Source organism: Psammomys obesus, unplaced genomic scaffold (assembly GCF_907164565.1).
Source record: "Psammomys obesus unplaced genomic scaffold, mPsaObe1.curated_primary_1811, whole genome shotgun sequence".
Classification (NCBI taxonomy): Eukaryota; Metazoa; Chordata; class Mammalia; order Rodentia; family Muridae; genus Psammomys; species Psammomys obesus.
Genome location: NW_026591497.1, coordinates 1,334,156 through 1,355,781, shown reverse-complemented (window position 1 = coordinate 1,355,781; position 21,626 = coordinate 1,334,156). Strand labels below are relative to the sequence as shown.

The 21,626-nt window shown below is 50.7% G+C and overlaps 2 protein-coding genes across 3 annotated transcripts; both read left to right on the top strand.

Annotated features, from left to right (window-relative positions):
* The first annotated feature begins 5,915 nt into the window (after positions 1-5,915).
* Positions 5,916-7,358, top strand: Gsc2 (goosecoid homeobox 2). The gene is made up of 3 exons (XM_055610326.1): positions 5,916-6,204; positions 6,337-6,590; positions 7,257-7,358. The coding sequence occupies exons 1-3, from the start codon at positions 5,916-5,918 to the stop codon at positions 7,356-7,358; spliced, it is 645 nt and encodes a 214-aa protein (XP_055466301.1).
* A 3,077-nt stretch (positions 7,359-10,435) lies between these two features.
* Ess2 (ess-2 splicing factor homolog) lies at positions 10,436-21,070 on the top strand. Of its 2 annotated transcripts, none has more exons than XM_055610300.1 (10): positions 10,436-10,594; positions 11,517-11,685; positions 11,763-11,858; positions 13,889-14,058; positions 14,171-14,288; positions 14,645-14,778; positions 15,401-15,503; positions 16,122-16,231; positions 18,712-18,827; positions 19,365-21,070. In XM_055610300.1, the coding sequence occupies exons 1-10, from the start codon at positions 10,460-10,462 to the stop codon at positions 19,642-19,644; spliced, it is 1,431 nt and encodes a 476-aa protein (XP_055466275.1). In that variant the 5' UTR covers positions 10,436-10,459; the 3' UTR covers positions 19,645-21,070. The 2 variants fall into 2 exon arrangements, with proteins under 2 accessions (XP_055466275.1, XP_055466274.1); XM_055610299.1 differs by having other exon boundaries at positions 13,886-14,058.
* The last annotated feature ends 556 nt before the right edge of the window (positions 21,071-21,626 follow it).

The window sequence follows — 21,626 nt, the reverse complement described above, 5'->3', positions numbered from 1 at the left end:
TTTAGACTGCAGTAAGGAAGGGGTTACGTTGGTTTAGTAAATGGTACTTGGAGGTTCTTCTCTAAGATCCATGACTTCCCTAGCCCTGTGTAGTTGGCTAGGTTTCCAGTATCTAGGCATAATTTCCCTTTTGTGGGCCTTAAGTCCAACCAGAAAGCTGTTGCCTACTGTGCCTACGATTTCACCCTTAAGGATATCATGCCATGCTGGTTGTTTTCGTCCCAACCCACATGCTGGGGGGGGGGGTAAGATTATTGGTGGCTGCCCTCCCTTGGAAGCTTGTAAATCACCTTCAGGTGTCAGGAAAGCTAGTCCTCAAGAAGGAGGCTTTCAGATCAGTACCGGTTTGGATCCTCTGGGTCCTGTGTCCAAAGTACATGGTGGTCTTCAGCAATAAGGACTTACCTTTAACTTCCAGAACATCATTCTTTGACAACCCTGACCAATACCTCAAAAGAGCATTTCTTATGCCTTGTGTTGGAGTTTTATTAAGTTAGTCTATGGCTCCGTGGGGGGAAGGGAGTGTTGTCAGGAGAAGTTTTTCATTTTAAATATATATGTATACACAGACTTATATGCATTGTTTTGTACTTTTAGGTGGACGGATAGTATGATTCCTTATGACGTTCTCAGACATCCTTACTATTATTCTACCCTCCTCCCTCATTCTCCTGTAGTGTTCTCTCTCCCCCTCCCTAACCAAAGCACTGTTTTTCACATTTCTCCCTTCACATCGCTTGCATCTTGCTGCCCCCCTCTCTGCTGCACCCCCACTGTAGTCGTTTTTTAGTTCTCTGTCTTCTGAAGTTCCTGGGGGTATACACTCACATCTGAAGATTGGAAGTAAACCCATGCAAGGAGATGAGAGAGAACATGGGATGTTTCTTTTTCTTGTCTGGGTTACCTCACTCAATACAATTTTTTGTTTTCTAGTTCCATCCTGCAAACTTCATGACTTCATTTTCTTTACAGCTGAATAGTATTCCACTGTGGATATGCACCACATTTTCGTTATTTAGTTGTCAGCTGAAAGATGTTTAGGTCATTTCCATTTCCTAGCCATCGTGTACAGAGCAGGAATGAACATGACTGAGCAAGTACCTCTTGGAGCAGGATGTTGAGTCCTTTGAGAATACACCAAGAAGTGGTATGGCTAAGTCAAGTGGCAGATTGGTTTGTCTGGTTGTTTTGATTTTTCAAGAAGAGTTTCTCTGTGTGGTCCTGGATGTCCTGGAATTCACTCTCGCCTCTAATTTGAAGATACACCAGCCTCTTCCCGGTGGGATTAAAGGTGTGCGCCACCATGCCCAGCAAGCAGGTTTATTTTTAGCAGTAGAGGCAATTTCATATTCCAAACCCTTCAATCAAAGCAGAAAACCACCCTCACTACATCTCTACAAACAGCGCCTTCCTTTTAGGGGCCCCAGAAAAGGAGGCTTCAAACAAGGACTGTTCTTGAACATTCTCTCTCATTCGGGTGGTCTGCTGCTTTTTATAAGTAACACATATATGCTTATATGTATTATTTTGTACTTTTAGGTAGATAGATAATATCATCTGTACTATTGTGCTTTTTGATAAAATGTCCTTACTACTTTGCAATCTATGTGCACCTTTATTTCAGTTATTTGAATTAGATGCCAAGAACCTGAGATGCTCTGTCTAGACATCGACCACAAGTAACAAGAAGAAGGCTGGGGATATCATTTAGTGATGGAGCACCTGCCTTCTACCCATAAGACTCTGGTTTCATTCTCCAGTATGGAAAAAAAAATAGGCAGCATAATACCAGCATGAGAATAAACACATACAAGCAGGAGAGATGGCTCAGCAATTAAGTATTCAATACTCTTCCAGAGGACCCAGGAATAGATTCCCAGCGCCCACATGGCGCCTCACAACTGTCTGTAACTCCAGTCCCGGGAGCTCCGATGTCCTCTTCTGACCTCGTCAAGCACTGCACACGTGCTAACGTAAACATGATCACAGCTGCAGGCAAAACGCCCCCATACAGAAAATAAAAATAAACAATAAGATCTTTGTTTTAAAACGAAAAGCCAGGTGTGGTCGTGCACTTGGGGAGGCAGAGGCAGGCAGACCGCTGTGAGTTCGAAGCCAGCCTGGTCTACAATGCAAGTCCAGGTCAGCCAAGGCTACACAGAGGAACCTATCTTGAAAAAGAAAGAAATTGAAGGAGAGAGAGAGAGAGAGAGAGAGAGAGAGAGAGAGAGAGCAAACCAATAGATCAATAGAGTAGAATTCAGAATAAAAAGTAAATCTCCGGGAACTAGGGCTGTAGCTCTGTGGTGGATGCTTGCCTAGCATGTATGAGGTCCTAGGTTCTATACCCTGTATGGCCAATACATAAATTACTACATCTTCACATTTGTGGTCAATTATTTTTCACAGAAACACAAAACTTAATTCAATAGAGAAAGAGTAATCTTGTCATCATATGGTGCTATAATGAGATGTGGGACTCACCTATGTAATCTCAGTGCTCCAGAGATAGATGGAGGAGGGTTAAGAGTTCAAGGTCATCCTCAGATACACCGTGATCTTGAGGCTAGACTGGGATAGATGAGTCCCTGCCTCAAAATAACAACAAAAAGCCCAAAACGCAAATGATATCCCCACACAGAAGAAAAAAATTGAATACTGTATTGAGGGGTGAGGTGGATATATGTTCATTGGTAGAGCATTCACCTAGCATAGTCAAGGCCATGGGTTCTATCCTTAGCACCCGCACCTAGAGATGAGGGTGCTATTAAATCCTATTTTATATTATATACAAATTTTATCTTAAGTGGTTCAAAGTATGAGTTATGAAACATAAAGCTTATTAAACTACATATAGGCTGTGCTGGGGATAGCACCTATGGCTTTGTATATGATAAACAAATGCTCTCCCATCTGAGGTAGAGCCTCAGCCTCTAGCAGTAAGTCTTGGATATGACAATGGCTTCTTAGATTTGATACCCACAGCATAAGCAGTCAAAGACAAAATACATTTGGTTTACTCAATTTTTAAAATATTTTGTTCTTTTTTTGTTTTCTCAAGACAGGGTTTCTCTGTGTAGTCCTGGCTGACCTGGATTTCCTTAGTGGACCAAGCTAACCTTGAACTCACAAAGATCTGCCTGCCTCTGCCTCCCAATTGCTGGGATTACAGGCATGTACCACTATGCTTGGCTAGTTCTCTCTCTCTCTCTCTCTCTCTCTCTCTCTCTCCTGTTGTTGGGACCTAGAAAGTTCTAAAGGCGGAAATTCTAAAGGGAACCTTATTAAGACTCAGGAAACAACTCAAAAGTCTCAGGAAGTTACTGAAACTAACCAGATTCATAAGGCCGCTCTCTACCCGTGATCATAGAAAAAGTAAAAGCTGCTGAGAAGACAAACAAGACCAGCTGCCTGCAACTTTTAAGAGCCATCAGCCACGCAGAAGAGGAATTTTGGTCACTCCGTTAGTTATGTATCCATTACTGTGATAAAACATCATGACCAAAGCAACTTATAGAAGGAGGGTTTGATGGGCTTACAATTCTAGAGGAATGAGAGTTCATTCCCATGGGGAAGCTTGGAAGAGGGCAGACATCGTGGCTGGAACAGCAAGCTGAGAACTCACATTTTAAACCACAAGCATGACGCAGAAAGAGAGAAATAAGAACGGCTTAAACCACAAACGGCTTCCCACCCCCAAGCAAGGCCTTACCTCCTAAACCTATCCAAATAGCACCACCAACCGGGACCAAATATTCAAACATTTGAGCCTATGGGGGCCATTCCCATTTTAACCACCACAGTGATGGAGGGTCTTTGAGTAATTTCTGTTGCTGTAAGTAGCCCCTCACTTCAGGAGTATTCTTACTTTGGCTATCATCGGTTCCCTACTTGGGGTGGGAAGACACTTGTTCACTCTCTCTCTCAGGAGTAGTGTCACGCAGCACTACAACACAATGTAAGTAGCATTGCCCCAGTCAACTCCAAGCAAGTTCAGAAGACACAAATGAGCCACATACAACCAGTGCCTCTTACCTACACCAGGCCTGGCTCACTGATACCTCAAAGTGGTCCTGGATGGCAGCATTGAAGGAGAAGCCCCTGAGGACACAGCTTCAGCAGAGTACCATGCCATCTTCCTACATGGAGAGAAATACAAGAGAAAGGAGGCAAGGCCACGGGCAAGGAAGGAGGAAGCCTCACAAGACATCGCAGAGGTGTTCCTGGGCCCCGGCCTTGCCCTCTCTTTCCGAGCAGAACTCCGAGTGAGAGTAGTTGGCTACCTCATGCCTCTGGGCATGGTAGTGGGTTTAGGCACAGGTGTTCTCTACGGTTCTATATGAAGGTCGGCTAGACAAGGTTTCTCCATCCAGAGGAACATGGAACAGGTCTAGGGCTGTGGCAGACATTCGTTAATCACAGGGCAGGCTGGAAGGGTGCACACAGAGTAAGTGGTGACATTCCTGTGCCTCTCAGATGAAGGCACTCTGGGACTCTTGGGACAGAGATGAGCCTGCAAGGCCCATCACATCAAGTCCGCAGAGTCCTCCGTGGCAGCAGACTGCAGTCAGAAGAGCCCACAGAGGCACGGTACCCTGAGAGGAGGCTGAGGGGGTATGCTGCCTGCAATGGCAGCTAATGCGTCTGGGCCCTCGACCCTGTGTCAGCGCACTTCTGGACATCTCGTATCTAGTAATTGCTTAAACTCTAAGAACAGGGTCTCACCATGACGCTCTGACTGGCCAGGAACTTTTCACATAAGTTATTGAACTTACAAAGATCTATCTGCCTCTCAAATAATGCTGGGATTAAAGGTACAACCATATCAGACCTTCTCCCCCCCCCCCCCCCCCCCCCCCCCCCAGATCTCACTAGACTTGCTTTTCCCTCTAGAGCCCTGGGATTCTGCCACTACAGATTTGACTCACCATTCTCAACACCTGTCCCCTTAAGAATAACTCATGATAGTATTATGTATTGGACAACCCAGGTGAAGGAGCCTTTGGGATGTCTTTCAGAGCCAGAAAGCTCCAGTAGTGAGGCAGTCTATTGCTCTGTCCTGTGAGACACATAAAATATTTTCAGAGCTCAAAAGCAAAGTGTCTTAAGCAAATGGCCGGAGGTTCAAGGCTTCGTAATTGAGAATGGCATAAGTTGGGCCGGTCACGTGGCTGGGGACAATGGGCAGAGCAGAACCGACCTGGGCAAGGGGGAGGGGAAGGGCATGTGAAACAGCCTTGTAGACAGGTGGTTTGAGGAGGAGGATGTTGAGTATGAGAGATCGGGGCAAGGGTGTCAGGGGCTTCTGAGAGAGGAGGCAACAAGAAGACTGGGAACATCTTTTAGACCCTAGAAAGAACACATAGAATTGGTGGCTCTCGCCCTTTGATCCCAGCATTCTGGAGACAAAACCGGGTGAATCTCTGCTTGGAAGTCAGCCTCAGTTTCCCATTCTGGAGATGGTTATTTGCCACACGAAGTTCAGACCTGGCCTTCGAAGTGAGCAAGAACTGTGAAGTGGGATCAGCCTACTGCCAAGGGTGCGGGGCTCATTCGAAGTAGGGGAGCAAGAAATTCGGATTCCAGGAAGCTCCACTTTCATGGGTGGCAACAGAACAAGGAAGTCTGCGACAGAGAGATGGCTGGGACCATGTGCTTTCGGAGGTCTACAGAGTCCAGGCATCCCTCCCAGCAGGCGACTGTGCTGCTGGGGAGAGAAAGGGTGGGCTCCTGAGCCCTTCCTTTCCCTCCAGCTCTGGTCCTGGCGGAGCGCAGGGCTCCCTCCCGACAGCGCGGCCCCCTGCACCCAGACGGAGGGGCTCGCCCTCCTCCGTGGCTGGGGATTAGTTCTCTGAGAACTGGGGACGGGATTAGCACGCGCGAACTCTGCGCCCGGTCCACACCTCCCACCCCCAATGTATATATTCTGCCGCTCGCGCCGACCGCCCGCGGGCATGGCGACTACAGGCAGCGCAGCGGGCCGCAGGGACCCGGGACGACCCTGCCCCTTCTCCATCGAGCACATCCTCTCCAGCCTGCCGGAGCGCAGGCCCTCGGCGAGGCCACTGCAGCCCGTCGGTGGCCGGAACCCCGCCGAGCCCGACGAACCCGAGGCGCCCGCCGCCGCTGCGCCCTGCGCCTGCTGCTGCTGCTGCGGCCCGCGCCCCGTGCCCCGCGGAGCCCCGGAAGCGGCCTCCGGGCAGGGTGAGTGCGCGCGGGGGTGGGGTGGGTGGCTGGGTGCGGGCCCCGGGATGCCGCAGGGCTGCTGGCGGGGCGAGTCCGGCTCCCACCCAACCCCTAACCCTACGCCCGACCTCGTCCCGCCCCGCCCCGCAGGCGTGCGCTTAGCGTGGCCGCTGAGGCTGGCGCCGGCGCCGCCCTCCCCCTTGACGGCGCCCACCGCGGGTTCCCCGGCGCCCACCGGCCCGAGCGGCCCCGGGCCGCAGCGGCGCACGCGGCGCCACCGTACCATCTTCAGCCAGGAGCAGCTGCAGGCGCTCGAGGCGCTCTTCGTCCAGAACCAGTATCCCGACGTGGGCACGCGCGAACGCTTGGCGGTCCGCATCCGCCTGCGGGAGGAGCGCGTGGAGGTGGGTGTTCGTCCCGCAGCCCAGAGGCCAACTCACGGCGCCACTCTTCCCTTTCAAAGACCGACCTTCCAGATGATGCCTCGCCGTCTGGTGTCTCATCGTGGGAGGGGGACCCCCACGATCACTCGATGGCGACGCAGGGCCAGTTCCTCCAGCACGTTCTTTGGGTGTCACCGGGACTGGAAGGGGTTAGGAGTTGTTTTTTTCTGACTTTGTTCGCCCTCCCCGTTTCCCCTGATGATGAAATATGCGTTCGTTCCTGCCCCAGATGTGGGAAAGTTAAGAAATGTGCAAAAGTGGCCACGCATGGTGGCACGCAGCTGTAATCCCAACACGGGGGATCCGAGTTTTTTCATCAGCACATAGCGAGTCAGCTTAGATTACGTGGAGAGAGGGGAGAGGAGGAAAAAGGGGAGGGAGGGAGAGGGAGAGAGAGTGACCGACTGACTGACTGACTGACTGACTGACTGCTTGACTGCTTCTGAGCCCAGACTGGGGAGACTCGGGAAGTCTTGATCATTTTCTACTGTGTGTGGACGAGGGAAAGTGACACAGATCCATTCCTTTGTAATGAAGCTTAACACCCGCTCGGCTGGCTTATCAGCTCTTCCGGAGTTCTTGGGATGTCTTTGGGGCCTGAGCTGTCCTGGTCCCCCTTCTCCTTAGGTCTGGTTCAAGAACCGCCGGGCCAAGTGGCGACACCAAAAGCGTGCTTCATCATTGAGGCTCCTGCCTGGGACCAAGAAGCCTCCAAAGGAGAGCTGTTGATGGTATCTGCAGTTTTCCCGGCTTTGGCGGTGATGCGGAGAACAACAGAGTAGGAGGGGACAGACCTACTTGATCAGGAACTAGGAGAGGACGACAGCCTCTTCGTTGCTCTTGCAGTGTCCAGCTGCCCAGTGCTGGGAGAGAGGGGATCCAAAGCCCTCCCTTCATGGGTGAGGAACCCGTGAATGAAGGGCACCTGGGGCGGGAAGCAGAAACCTCCTGCAGGCAAAGTAGATCAACTTCTTCAGCCACCATTGCCACCCAAGACCCCACTCAGGACCCAAAATCCTCTGGAGTGGAGCCTCCCTCCCAACCTCATGTTTCTACAGAACTGGCCTCCTGTCTGTTCTTCTACCTTCTAGGAAGTGTCATCTGCACAGTCCTGGGCTTACTCTGTCCTCAGAGGCCCTGCACTGGACCTTCGTGTCAGGACCTGCAGGATAAGAAGGCTATGGTTGGTATTTTCCGTATCTCTGCACCTGCCCCTTCATCTCATCCTTGTGTTGATGTCAAGAAATAAACAAGACGTACAAATACCGAAAAACAGTCCCCGGGGCTCAGGCTTCGTTTCCACACCTAGTGAGGAGCTGGCCCATTTCCAGGGAAGTGGGGGATCAGCATGTTTTGGAGAGGCAGCTCAACAAGTCCCCCATTCCCATGTTTCCCAATCAAAACTAAACCGGGGGGGGGGCGGTGGCAAGGCCTCCTGAGGATTTGCCATGGCCTCCAGGCACTACCAACCTGCTTCACAGATGGGAGATCTTTGCTTTCTTGTTTGTGGGGGATTCCATACAGTGGCATCTGCCAATAGGGTGGGCAAGAGGAGGTTAAATTAAGGGAGCATCTCATCCTCGCTGCCTTCCGTAATCCTGGTCATACAGGAGCATGGGGGAAGGGCACCACAGTGTGAAAACCTAGTTTCTTTCAGTTCTCTGATGACCTGTGCAGTGGAAAGGGATCAGTGTGAGAAGGCAGCTAACGCCCCCTGCTCCTGCCCAGATCTTCCTGCTCTGTCTCCTCACAGGTCCTGAGGGGTGTGGTGGTATCTTCAAGAGAAGCCAAACTGTAGAGCTGATGGCAGGGGGTCTTGGTACTGTGTAAACATGGCTGGTTTGGAGAATACTAAGCAGGCCTGTGTCCCCAGCCAGAGCTGTCCTGATCCTGCTGGAGACCTCCAGGAAGGGATTCTTGTCCCTAGTCCCTTGGATGGACACTGAAGGCTGCCACCAGATTCTTCTTCCTGAATTCTGGCCTTTCCTCGGAAGACTGCACTGTCTAGCTCCAGACACAGCTGTCCTAGAGGTCAGCTCACCTTTGGGCATGGGCCTTCACATTGTACTGGGTTTCAGGACCATGTCCTCCTTGGAGCTCCAGAGTCTGAGCTGGTCTGAGCCTCTGCCCTCCTCTGATTGTCACCTTCCCCTGCAGAGGCTCCTTGCAGCCCCCACCTGACACTTGCCATTAACAAAGCGGCCAGAGGCTCCATCTTAAGGCTCTTTCATCTCCATTCTCTTCTTAAACGTGTGTGTGTGTGTGTGTGTGTGTGTGTATGCATGTGTGAGTGTATTGTCTGCATGCATCCACGCACCACGTTTGCCTCGTGCCCGCGGAGATCAGAGGAGGGTGTCGAAACTGGAGCTCTGGCTAATTGTGTGCCCCTGTATAGGTGCTGGGAACTGAACCCAGGTTCTCTAAAAGAGCAACAGTGCTCTTGACGGAGGAGCCGTCTCTCCAGCCCCCTTCAATCTCTCTTGATGTATCTTTTCCATCTGTGGGCTTCAGTTCACAACTCTTGGTCACATATATCTCCATCTCCAGTCCAGGCCTTTCCCCTGAGTTAGGTATTTGTCAGTCTGTCCCACACAACACTTGGAAGGCCACAGGCTCCTCACAGATGCCATGTATACAGTGAGCCATTTCCCTGTTCATTGGCCTGCCTGAGGCACATGAATCACAGAGTTCTTGATCACCAATCGCTCTTTGTCCCTTGCCTGATCATACCCAGTCCAACCAATTTTACCTCCAAATACATCAATAAACCCCAGAAATTAGCTTCTCTGCAGCTCCAGCTGCACCAACCCGATAAAGATTTGTCATCACTTTGCACTGCGACCATGGCAGCTTTCTCTAGTTTTCACCTGAACCTGCTCTGGCCTCCTTGTAATTCAAAATAAAAAATACTGTTTCTTGCCAGGAAGCCAAAGATACTGTGTGACCTAGAGCTACCCTTCTTCACTGTATAACCAAAGGTCTGCTTTGGGATTTGCCTTGCTCCATCCCCTGGGCCTTTGCACACGCCTTTCCATTTGCACATGACTGATGCCTATCCAGTCAACCTTTGGATCTACACCCGCGGTCTGTCTGGGGAAATGAATTCTACAAGAATCCTGTGTAGAAAGCAAGAATGCAAGTCACAGTTGTAATTTTACACATTTGAGGGATGACTTTACGTGTGTTTTGTCTATTGCGTGGCCAACTCTATGGAGGCAGGGACACCATCATAAAGTTCCCAGGGACTCACAATGAAGGAAGAAATCATTGGGAACGCAAAATGGTACCAAATCATTGTGGGCTAGAATTTGTTCGCTTGGCGTAGTTCATGATCTCCCTTAGGAAGAAAGTTCAATGAAAGCTTTCAGAGAGAACGGGTCTCTTGGGAAGTTGACCCTGGCAGGCAGGGAATGAATAAATCTAACCAGAGCTTTAAACACCCTCTTGTTCTTTCTTTTCATTGACCTTTTGTTAGATAACTGTCTGGAAAGAATTGTCTTAGTGTTCTTTTTTTGAGTTCGGAAGTCATATATAACCCTTTTTTAAAGTATTTAAAACGACTTTGAAGCATATGCAGTTTTTTGTTGTTGTTTTGTTTTGTTGAGAATTGAAACTTCTAAGAGAGGGAATGTTGCATCAACTAGTCGCGCCAGAGCGCCCCCTAGTGACCATAGTCGAGACAGGCATGAGATGTGCGGACTACAACTCCCTTAAGATCCGGCGCTCCCAGTGACATCATTGGAGCGCCGGCTTTGTTAGAAAAATACTGCTTCCCCATTGGCTGGCTGTTGGAGCGATGCCTACGCCGCCCGGGCGGTTCTGGGATAGCGATGGGGACGCCTGGGTCCTCGGCCGGCGCTCTGCTTCTGCCCTCCGCGTCCGCGCCCCCGAGGAAGCGCGCGGCCGGGGAGGCCGGAGTTGCGAGAAGCAAGCAGCGGGTCCTGGATGAAGAAGAGTACATTGAGGTAGCAGCTTAGCGAAAGCGCTGGCGACTTCCGGGCCCCTCCCCCGGTTCGCGTTCCTCTCCGGTTCTTTGAATTGTTCCTAGTCGGGGCACTCTCAGCGGAACAACTGCCTTTGGGTTTGGAAAGTCTTGAGAGCCAAGAAAACAGTGCAGAAGCGGGTGTCCAGCTTTCAGCGAGAAACGGAGCCGTTCTGTTGTCTGTCGAGGGTCAAGGAAATAAAGTTTCCGATTAAAGTATGGGTAGGATTTTGACACGTTTTTAGGGTGATGGAGAAGAGGACTTTCTGGAAGGGAGTGACAGTAAGGGTCAAGGCTGGGGGTCGTGCAAATAGACAGTGGAACTGGCCGCGTCACTGATGGACCTCGGTTGCTCCTCAAGTTAGGGGTCCCACTGCAAACACGCTGGAGGACAAGCTGACCTCTTAGACTGGTTAAATTTAGGAGCTTCTGGGATATACTGGTATGTAGCATCGCCACGCAGCTGCACGCACAGAATTGCAGCTCCACAGCAAGGCCTGGCTGGAGGTGAAATGTTGTGGGTTTCATCCGGGTGGTGGCGGTATTGGTGACTGGCCTTCAAGAGACAGGTTTGGCTTGAAATAAAAATTCATGGGCGGAATGAGGACGGCAGCGTCCACATTGGTCAGGCTGGTGTATAAATGGAGCCAGCAAAGGAAAATGAGAAAGATCAGTTAGGGAGGGATTTCACAGGCATCAAGAGATTGTTCAGTGGTGTTAGGTAATACGCCAGAGCTATGTGACCTAAGCAGCCTTATTAGAAAATGCTTCTAGTCTCTCTTGCAAACCACAGTCATCGGGTGGGCAGAAGTGAAAGGAATGAGGGCTGAAGTGCGGATAAGGTAGACAGTGAGTCAGGGCTTCCAGATGCCAGCCTTGGTCTTTGTTCTGATTGCTTACAATAGGGACTCCAGACAGTCATCCAGAGAGATTTCTTCCCTGATGTGGAGAAACTACAGGCACAGAAGGAGTACCTGGAAGCTGAGGAAAATGGAGATTTGGAGCGTATGCGCCAGATCGCCATCAAGTTTGGCTCTGCCCTGGGCAAGATATCTCGGGAACCTCCACCACCCTGTAAGAGCATGCTGCCGTAGAGGGCACAGAAGAAGGTCTGTTGTCACTTTAGGCTGACTCTAATTTGCTTCCCTCAGATGTGACTCCAGCCACCTTTGAAACTCCTGAGGTCCATGCAGGCCCCGGTGTGGTGGGCAGCAAGTCCCGGCCCCAGGGCCGAGACCTAGATGATGGTGAGTGAACTCACTCCTTTGGTCTCATAGTCAAGACTGCTTGGGAAGCATATTGTTGTGAATTTTTTCAGGGTGACATTGCGTCCTTGAGGGGGTCTCCTAACCTATATATCAACTTTGGGGATTCAAGACACTGGTCTAGGAAGCGGAGATCTGAGTCCAGCTCCCAGTCTGGAGAAGCAGTGTTGTGTGCCTCTGGCCTGCCTCTGGAACGAGAGCCCATTGCTGTTTCAGTCTGTTCACAGTGAGCCAGCCTTTGCCTTGTAGGCTTTGTGGGCTTAGAAGGCTCTTTCCTTGCTGTCTCCTGAAGATGCTCCAGAGGCCCCTTCTACTTCCTTTCTTCCAAGCCAGTTGCTTGTTGCATCAGTTCAGGTGTTAACTGTTTGGACCAAGGGGCAGGCGCTGGTGTGGACTGTGAGGTTCCTGACCTTTGTGTAAAGTTGGAACATCCTGGGCCTCTGTTGCTCACAGACTGCCTTTGTTTTTCTGATTTGCTTATTTTGTTGAGAGCAGAGTCTCACTGTTTCCCTCACTGTAGGACATAATGTTTGGGAAGCACTTGTCCTGCCCCTCACCCCTATTTCTAGTTGCAAGCCTTCCCAGAGAGCAGAGTCTTGGTCTTGCTTCCATCTGTGTGCTCTACTTTGGGAATAGCACGTGGCGTGTTGTGCCATCAACAGACACATGTAGAGCAGAGGAGTGTGTTGTCTTCAACATGTTTCCATTCCATGCAAGTACGAGATGTATCTTAAGGTTAGGAGGAACACTTTATAAATCTGTTAAATCTGTGAGTGTGCCCATACTAAGGGACTTGTCCAGGTGCATTGGTCTTTTTATCAGTATGGGATATATCACTGGAGGTGGGCAAGATGATTCTACAGCAGGATTGAGTCTGCAGGGTACTGTGCTAGGGCAAATGTGCACCATGCTCACACAAGCATGGTTTCTCAACAGCCCAGCCTTTTCTGCCATGAACGCGGTAGTGGTTATTCTTGGAACTTGACTTGATTGAACTAGGACACAGTCACAGAGCAAATTGAAGATAATCTTTTTATGCATATAGTTTATCAGAAAACATAGGAGTCCTTGTAATTGCAGATGAGGAAACAGGCTCAAAAGGTACTTGTAGGTGACTTCTGTAGGAATAACAGTCAAATGGAATCCAAGTCTGCCTCTTTCTTTGCTTTTTTTTTTTTCCTCCCTTCATTTTTTGAGATAGGGTTTCTCTGTGTAGCCTTGGCTGGCTTGGAACTCGCTCTGTAGACCAGGCTGGCATCACACTCATAAATCCATCTGCCTCTGTCTCCTGAGTGCTGGGATTAAAGGCGTGTACCACCACTACCTGGCCCAAGTCTGCCCCTTTCTAACCTCAAGTCTTGAACTTGTAGCCACTGTGTTTGGTGTTGGCTGGCACATTGCTAGTGGTCAAGACAGTCCGTAGAATGGATGAGAAACCTAAGCTTCACACATTCCCCTGAAGTTTGCAGTGCTATGCCTACAAGAGTATCACTTTCCTTGGTGGCAGGGACTGAGGTTGTACGGTTGGCTTTTTGGAGCCCTGGGCCATATGGTCTCCTGTCTTAGAAATTAACTGCCATACCCTGATGCATTAGTGGCCACCATTCACCTATAGTGCCAGGCAGAAAGGGAAGGGTAGTTAGGGTAAGGCAATCCCAGGAAGGGAAGAACAACTCTCAGGGATTTGGAGGTAAATCCTATAGGATTAGTACAGTCTGGGCAGAGAAACAGCCTACTAAACTGTCATCATGAGCTCTTGCTTCAGTGTCTGTCCCTGCCCCTTCACCAGTCAATCAGATCACAGACTTCTCTTGACATCCAGCAGATGAGGAGAGCTGGCCAGTCAGCTGTGAATGCCATTGTTTCTGCCTGAACAGTTAGAGTCTATCTGTCACCTAGCAGGAGCCAGGGTTCCAGCTCTACAGAGTGATGTCATTCTGGTCTTTCCAGCCGTACAGTGGTAATCATGCTGTGTGTGGTATTGTGTTTCTCTACCTATGACCCCTTAGCAGGAGAGGTTAGAGATGAGGAGGAGAAGGAGCCGCTGCCCAGCCTGGATGTCTTCTTGAGCCGCTACACAAGTGAGGACAATGCCTCCTTCCAGGAGATCATGGAGGTGGCCAAGGAAAAAAGCCATGCCCGTCATGCGTGGCTCTACCAAGCTGAGGAGGAATTTGAGAAGGTATCCCTGGACTTTGAAAACATAGGCATCTTCTTTTGGGATGGAGTCCCAGGGGCACAGATACAGGGTCTGGGTGCCTTTCTGACCCTACTTTCCCCCCATGTTACTATAGCGACAGAAAGATAATCTTGAACTCCCATCGGCAGAACACCAAGCCATTGAGAGCAGTCAGGCTGGAGTGGAGACCTGGAAGTACAAGGCCAAGAATTCTCTAATGTACTATCCCGAGGGTGAGTGATGGGGCCTTGTGACAGGGCAGAAGACCAGGGTTACAGGGGTCTGTCATGTTACCTTTGAGCCAGCTCTAAAAACCTGTGTGTGTTCACTTGTGGCACAGAGCACAGAGAAGTCCTGGTCCATGCTGGGGTTGGGGAGTGTGACATTAGTGGGGCATTGAGCCCTCCCTTCATTGCTTTGTTCAGGTTCTCTAGGTGTGGTGTGTACATCAAGGTGGCCATTCTTCTGCTTGGCTGGGAGCGACTTTAGCTAGGAGGTTTGCCTTCAGCCTTGAGGTTGCGTGGCTTCTAAGGCTGAGGTGGGGCTTCCCACCCCTTTGATACCTGCTACCTTGCTCTTCCTTTGCCAGGTGTCCCAGATGAAGAGCAGTTATTCAAGAAGCCGCGGCAGGTGGTACACAAGAACACACGTTTCCTCCGAGACCCCTTCAGCCAGGCCCTGAGCAGGTCCCAGCTGCAGCAGGCAGCTGCCCTGAATGCCCAGGTGAGTGGGCAGAGCCACCAGGCAGCTGGGCAAACTGTGGTTGGGGAGCTTCTCCCTCCTTGGTTGTCCCCTTTAAGTTAGGATTTTCCTGAGGCTAAATGGAGCTTAATTGGCAAAACTGCCGCAGCCTCTGTGTGGCAGAACCCACCCAATGGGGCCACATAGGACCTATGAGTCCAGCTCCTCTGACGTTAGCCTGAGAGGAGAGAAGCTTCTGGAAGCCAACCCAGACCCGTGCCGATACATACACCAGGCAGGGAGGTGAGTAGAGCACTGTGTGCTGGAAAGTGCCAGAAGGAGCCTGACCACAGAGAACCTGGGATGAAGATGAGTGAGCAACCTTGGTGGGTGGCTCTGGTCATTGTGGGTTGGGGAGAGAGAGAGAGGCAAGGGTATGGGGAGACTTAGATGCCACGGGGAGAATCAGCTTTGCAACCCGCTTCTGCAGTCTCTCAAAACCCTGGGGAAGATATGAGAGTGGGGTCTTCCCTCTCTTTCCCAAAGGAATCTGCCAGTCCTGAAGCCCCAGCTCTCCCAGGGAGGAGAGGTGCTTCCCACATGTACCCCAGCAGCTGCCATGGGCAGCTGTGGAGAACCCCTGACACTGCTCTCTCTCTTCCAGCACAAACAGGGCAAGGTTGGCCCTGATGGCAAGGAGCTTATTCCTCAGGAGTCTCCCAGAGTGGGTGGCTTTGGATTCGTTGCCACTCCTTCTCCTGCCCCTGGTAAGAAATAGGCTATAAGCCCAGGCTGGACAGGGCTGAATACAGGCTAGACCCTCACATATGTGACCTGAGATACTCCAGAGTACCATACCTTGTTCTGGTCTTCCCTGTGGTGGGAGGGAGCCGACTGCTAACGTATGTGCCTAGTTCTTACCCATCTAGATGTGGGGAGTTGTGTAGGTGGGGAGGTTCTGGTCACCAGGCCTACACTCTCGGCAAGGGGGCAGGTGATGTTTGAGCATCCCTGTTGCACAGCCCTGCCCCTTTGTCCTACTACACACTAGCCTCCACACTCAGTGCTGGTTGCCATATTATGACAAGACTGTGAAGGCACCATAGTGCCGCACTGGGATTCAGGAAACTTTGGAAGGCCAGAGTGTTTTCTTCCATTGCCATCCCTAGCCCTATGCTAAGATAGGGTCTAACAGACCCACCTTCCACACCTAAATACAACTCTCTTGACTTTGGGGCTCTGGTGTCTTTGAAATTTCCCTTCAGATGATAGGGTCCTAGGACCCCCGGTTTCAGGAAGAACAAGAGTTTGCCTGTTGGCTTTAATGTCAGCTAGGATACATGCACTAGGTCCTTTGGCTTGAGGTGTGGTTTCTCCATCTGCAGGTGTGAATGAGTCACCACTGATGACGTGGGGAGAAGTTGAGAACACACCACTGAGAGTCGAAGGGTCAGAGAGCCCCTATGTGGACAGGACACCAGGACCAACGTTCAAGGTGGGTTGTGGTGAAAGATAGTCAGGCTGGGACCAAGTTTGGATGCCTTAGTACCTGCTGCTCAGGACCAAACACAGACACTGAGCTTAGTACCTGTAGCCCAGTACCAAGCACAGACACTGAGCTTAGTACCTCCTGCTCAGGACCAAGCACAGATACTGAGCTTAGTACCTCCTGCTCAGGACCAAACACAGACACTGAACTTAGTACCTGCTGCTCACAACCAAGCACAGACACTGAGCTTAGTACCTGTTGCCCAGGACCAAGCACAGGTACTGGGCTTAGTATTTGCTGCTCAGGACCAAGCACAGGCACTGGGCTTAGTATTTGCTACTCAGGACCAAGCACAGACTCTGGACTTCTGCAGAAAAGAGCATTATGATAGGACTATCAGACAGGGATTTGAAAGAGTGGAGACCATGGCAAGGCAACAAAGGCAGGTCTGGAGGCTAGACTGTCACAGAGTTAGACCAGAAACTCCCAACTGCCCTGTAGCTCTGAAGACTATGGCATGTAGTATTCACCCCCAGAAGGACTATATGGTAGCCTCTGGTTACATAGCATAGTTAAGGATGCTCAGGATAGTACAGTATGAACCCAGCATTGTAGGAGTGAGTGGAATGGAGCTGGAGACCTAGAGCAGACCAGAAAGGCTGAGTCAGATAAGGCCTGGTGGACATCATGTGGCCTCTCTCGAGTGGAGCAGGAAGCTAGAGGTGGACAGACAGACAGCATCTACAGTCAGGTGGCCCCCATTGGCATGGGTGGGTTGGGTGGGCAGATGTGCCCCTGAGAGCTATGGAAAGAGTACAATGTACAGGGCTTCAGGGAGTTTGTAGATAAAACAGAGTCTCCTGTAGTTTGGAAAATGAAGGAAGAAAGTATACATCCTTGAGAGTATACATCCTCACTATGAGGGTACTGAGCCCCACTGACTCAGAGTATTACGTGGGCAGGCCAAGAATGTAAATCTTCTTTGGAAACCCAACAAGAGCAGGTGTAGTGTTGAATAAATATATAGGTGTGCTTTGGTGGCTGGGTCCCAGGTCATCTTACGCCAGTCCCTCTAACTCCTGGCTGTGATCATTGTGGAGTGTGGTAGAAAGAGATCATATTAGTGCAGCAGTAGAATCAGAATCACCAGGAATAACAAAGCTTTCCTAAAGCAAACATCAGACTTGTGCTGCAGCCCTGACCCTGCTTTCCTGGCCCAAGCCAGGAGACATGGCACACTGGGTCCTTTCCCAGAGCTGGTAGAGGTTAGGTACTACACACCTAGACAAATCCTGAGTATAGGTTTTGGAGGTCTTGGTGATAGACTGTGTCTGGGATGTAAGATAACCAAGACAAACATGAGAGGGGAGCAAACAATATACGCTGTGGAACAGGAAAGTATGGCCTAAGGTGCTGACACGCAGGAAGTGGTCCTAGACCTGCAGTGACCTCTACCAAGACAGTGAGTTCTGAAACAGAATAAGCCTGGGCAGGCTCTGCGGGGGACAGTGGCAGGCTGCTGTGTCCACTGTTGCCAAGTGTTAAGCAGGGTGGAAAACTGGGGACAGACAAGAAAGAATGGAGGGTACGGAAAAGATGGTGTTTCAGGTGGTACAGGATTGCAAGGCCTTTGAGGATTAAGTAAACTAGGTTCTGAATATTGGTAACAGTGCAATAAGTTCCAAAAAAGTGAAATCCTTAAATATAAACAGTAATTTAAAAACCAACCAGAAGGTAATGTTGTAGTTTAAACTATTTGGTTTTATTTTTGGTTTTTGTTGTTGTTTTGCATGGTGCTGGGGATTTAACCCAGGACCCAGTTCCTGTACACACCCTCGACCTCTTGTACTATCTGAAGTGCTGGGGCTAGCTTTTTTGTTTGCATCTTGAGACGGTCTCACTATGTAGCTCGGATTTGCTTGGAACTCAGTGTGTGGCTCACACTGCCCTCAGAGTCACAGAGCTCTGCCTCTCAGGAGTTGAGACTGAAGGCATGGGCCACCACTGCCAGCTCCCAGCCCCTTAGTTTGTTGTTTTACATTATTTATTTGTGTGAGTATGTGTGTTAGCATGTACCATGTACACGTATGGAGGTCAGCAGTGGTTCTCTCTTACCACCGTGTGGGGGTTCTCAGGATGGGATTCAAACCAGGTCATCAATCAGGCTTTTAATAAACACCTTTACCCACTGAGCCATTGCGCTTTTTTTTTTTTTTTTTTTTTTTTTTGGAAGACGGGTCTCACTGTGTATGTAGCTCAGGGTGGCCTCGAATTATATAGTCTCCTGTCAGTTTTTAGGATTGCAGGAATGCACCACTATATCCAACTAGGGGTGGGGCTGAGGCTTTTTGACAGGCTATTGGGAAAGATGAGTAGCTGGGATTGCAGCAGCCATGGAGAAGAGGTGGGTACCCACAGCAGCTGCTCTTCTGGGTAATGGACTGCCTGGCAGGTCACAGGTCACCCACATGCCTGATGTCGTGTAGATCTTAGAGCCGGGACGCAGGGAGCGTCTGGGCTTGAAGATGGCCAATGAAGCAGCTGCCAAAAACCGAGCCAAGAAGCAGGAAGCGTGGCGGAGAGTTACGGAGAACCTGGCCAGGTGAGAGGCAGCTGGGCCCTGGAGTAGGCCTGCGGGTGGAGATGAGTTTGTGCCTGCCTCAATCCTACTCTCTGAGCCTCCAAGGCCGCGCATGCACATGGCTGCAGTACAGAGCCTCTGGTAGAGCCACAGGCTTTTCTCTGTGTGCTGCTGCTCCCCCCAGTGGTGCTGTGTGGGAGAAGGCTCGAAGCCCTCCGTCATCTTTCCTCAGTATCCCCCTTGGCCTTTACTAAGAGGTATCTTTTGGCTTCTTGCCTGACTGTGGGCTCCTGTTAGTTCTGTGGGGTCAGCATCATTCATGTTAGAGAGAGGTGGAGACTAGCTCTCAGAAGTCTGTGCATTCAGCCCCACAGCCAAAGAGAGCAGTTCCACAGGCCCTTGGGTTTGGCCTGATGGCTGTGTGCCCAGTGTTGTCCTCCTCAGCCCAGAATGACCATGTCTCTTGATAGGGCTCCTCTTGAGGGGCTAGGGAAGAACTTGCTTTAAGCAGCCCTTGACCCCTAATATGGTTACTTTTTTTCTGTCCCTTCTCTACAGTCTTACTCCCAAAGGCCTGAGCCCAGCCATGTCCCCAGCCCTACAGCGCCTCGTAAGCAGGACAGCCAGCAAGTACACAGACCGTGCCCTGCGGGCCAGCTATACACCATCCCCAGCACGCTCTACCCACCTCAAGACCCCAGCTGGTGGGCCGCAGACCCCAACGAGCACACCAGCCCCTGGGTCTGCCACACGTACACCCCTCACACAGGACCCAGCCTCCATCACAGACAATCTGCTGCAGCTCCCTGCCCGGCGCAAAGCTTCAGACTTCTTTTAGAGCCAGGCCTGGCTGGAATTGTGGATGCTTTGTGGGACACTTTGTGGAACGTGTAAGGCAGCTGTCTACTCCTCAGAGAACTCCAGGCCTTGGAGACCCAGACCACAAGCAGTTGATTATCCCTGGAACCACAAGTATATAGTCTGTGCCATGGCCAGGTTGACACATTATCCTGACCACTCTCTAGGGAGTATAGCATTGGTGCTATTCCCCAGGGCCCTGCTGAAACTGCCTTCTAGCCAACCCCCAAGTGAACTCTCATTAAAGAACACCTGGCACTGTCTGGCCGGGCTTCTGATCCATGTCGTGGGGCCTACCTGGGTGTCTCGGGCCCTCAGGGTCAGAAGCCAGGGGCTTTATGAGGGGAAACTGCATAGCCCACAGAGCTGCCTCCTGTGCTGAGATCATACCTGGGCCTTCCACTGTGAAGGTAACACAAATCCCAAAAGTTGCGCCATTGAGCTGATGTGTGTCTGGGTCGAGCTCCACTGCCTCCCAGCCAGGGCTGACTGTTAAGTTTGTTGGTTACAGGCTCAGGCAGGCCCTGCGTATCAAGCTCACCAGGACAAGTCTCTTTTCCTGTGGCTTCAGCTGTTACCTCCCAGCAATCTGGCTTCCAGCCCAGGGAGGGCTAGGCTGCCTCCCTGTCCCACTCTGTGCTTACCCAGTATTCTTGGCACTGCCTGTTGGGCTCTGCTGAGACACCAGCCTTATATCAGCCTGGGCTGATGTAGGAAAAGAGCAAGTGTGGGCTCCCTGCAAACCTGCAGATGCCAGCAGCAGGCCATTTGCCTATGGAATAAAGTTAACTAGCCCTCGGTGACCAACTAACCCTCAGGAGGCCAAGTAGGACTTGTGAGCATATGCCTACAGAGCTGCAGGGTCCCTGCTCTCTGGACCTATGCTCTCTGGACCTAACAGAGTTCAAGACTATAATCTAATTCCCCAGCCAGTGGCCTTCAGGCCACAGTGATGCCTAGTCTCTGAGCAGCCCAGGGCTTAAACGCACCTGACTCTTTGATTCCATGAGAGCCACATTTTCCAGTCTGCTGGCATTGGTCCCCTCGGGCCTCTGCGCTCATGTTCTCTGGAGACAGCCTAGGTTGGGCACCTCCTGCCCAGGGCCTTGTCAGTTTGACACAATCAAGAGTCACCTGGGAAGCAGGCCCACTCCTCAGATTGGCCTGAGGGCACGTCTGTGTGCATTTCTTGATTGGGGGTCAATACAGGAGGGCAGGGCCCAGCAGTGACATCCCTGAACAAGTAGTCCTGGCTTGAGCAAGACAGTAAGCTAGAGAGGAAACCAGGAAGCAGCACTCCTCCATGGTCTCTGCCTCAGCCTCTACTTGAGTTCCTGCTCTGGCTTCTCTCAGTGATGGACTGTGACCTGAAAGTGTGAGCTCAAATAAACCGTTTCTTCCCTTAAGTTATTTTTGGTTAGAGTGTTTTATCAAGGCAACAGAAGCAAAGTAGGTGGCAGTGAGGTGGCTCTCTTGGGACCCTCAGGGCTAGAGCTGGGATCTCAGGCTAGGGCTTGGGTTTTTTGTTTGTTTGTTTCTTTCTTTGGGGGTTTTTTTGGTTTTTGTTTTGTTTTGTTTTTGTACTTTTGTCTCTCAGGGAAGGTTAAGCTTTAATCCAAAGCATTCTCCCAAATGGGAAGTAGAGACAGAAAATGGGTGCTGTCTGCCTCAAGCATTTGGCCAGCATGAGGGAATCTTTAGGAAGGGATGGTAACCAGGAAATAGCATTGAGGTACTTTTTTTGATTGAGGGTTTCTGGGGGTTGGGCATTGCAGGTCTACAGGTTAGAGAAAATAAGCTCAGTTGGGCTGCCCCATTCCTGGTGACGGTGAGGGTGAGGCTTGAGCAACAAAGGTCTCTGATTCTGATTGCCTTTGGGGTTAATGAACAAGACAGGGTCAGGTTGGCTTTGTTGCTTAAGATAGGCCTGGAGCTGTCCAGTCCTGGAGGCCTTGGGAATGG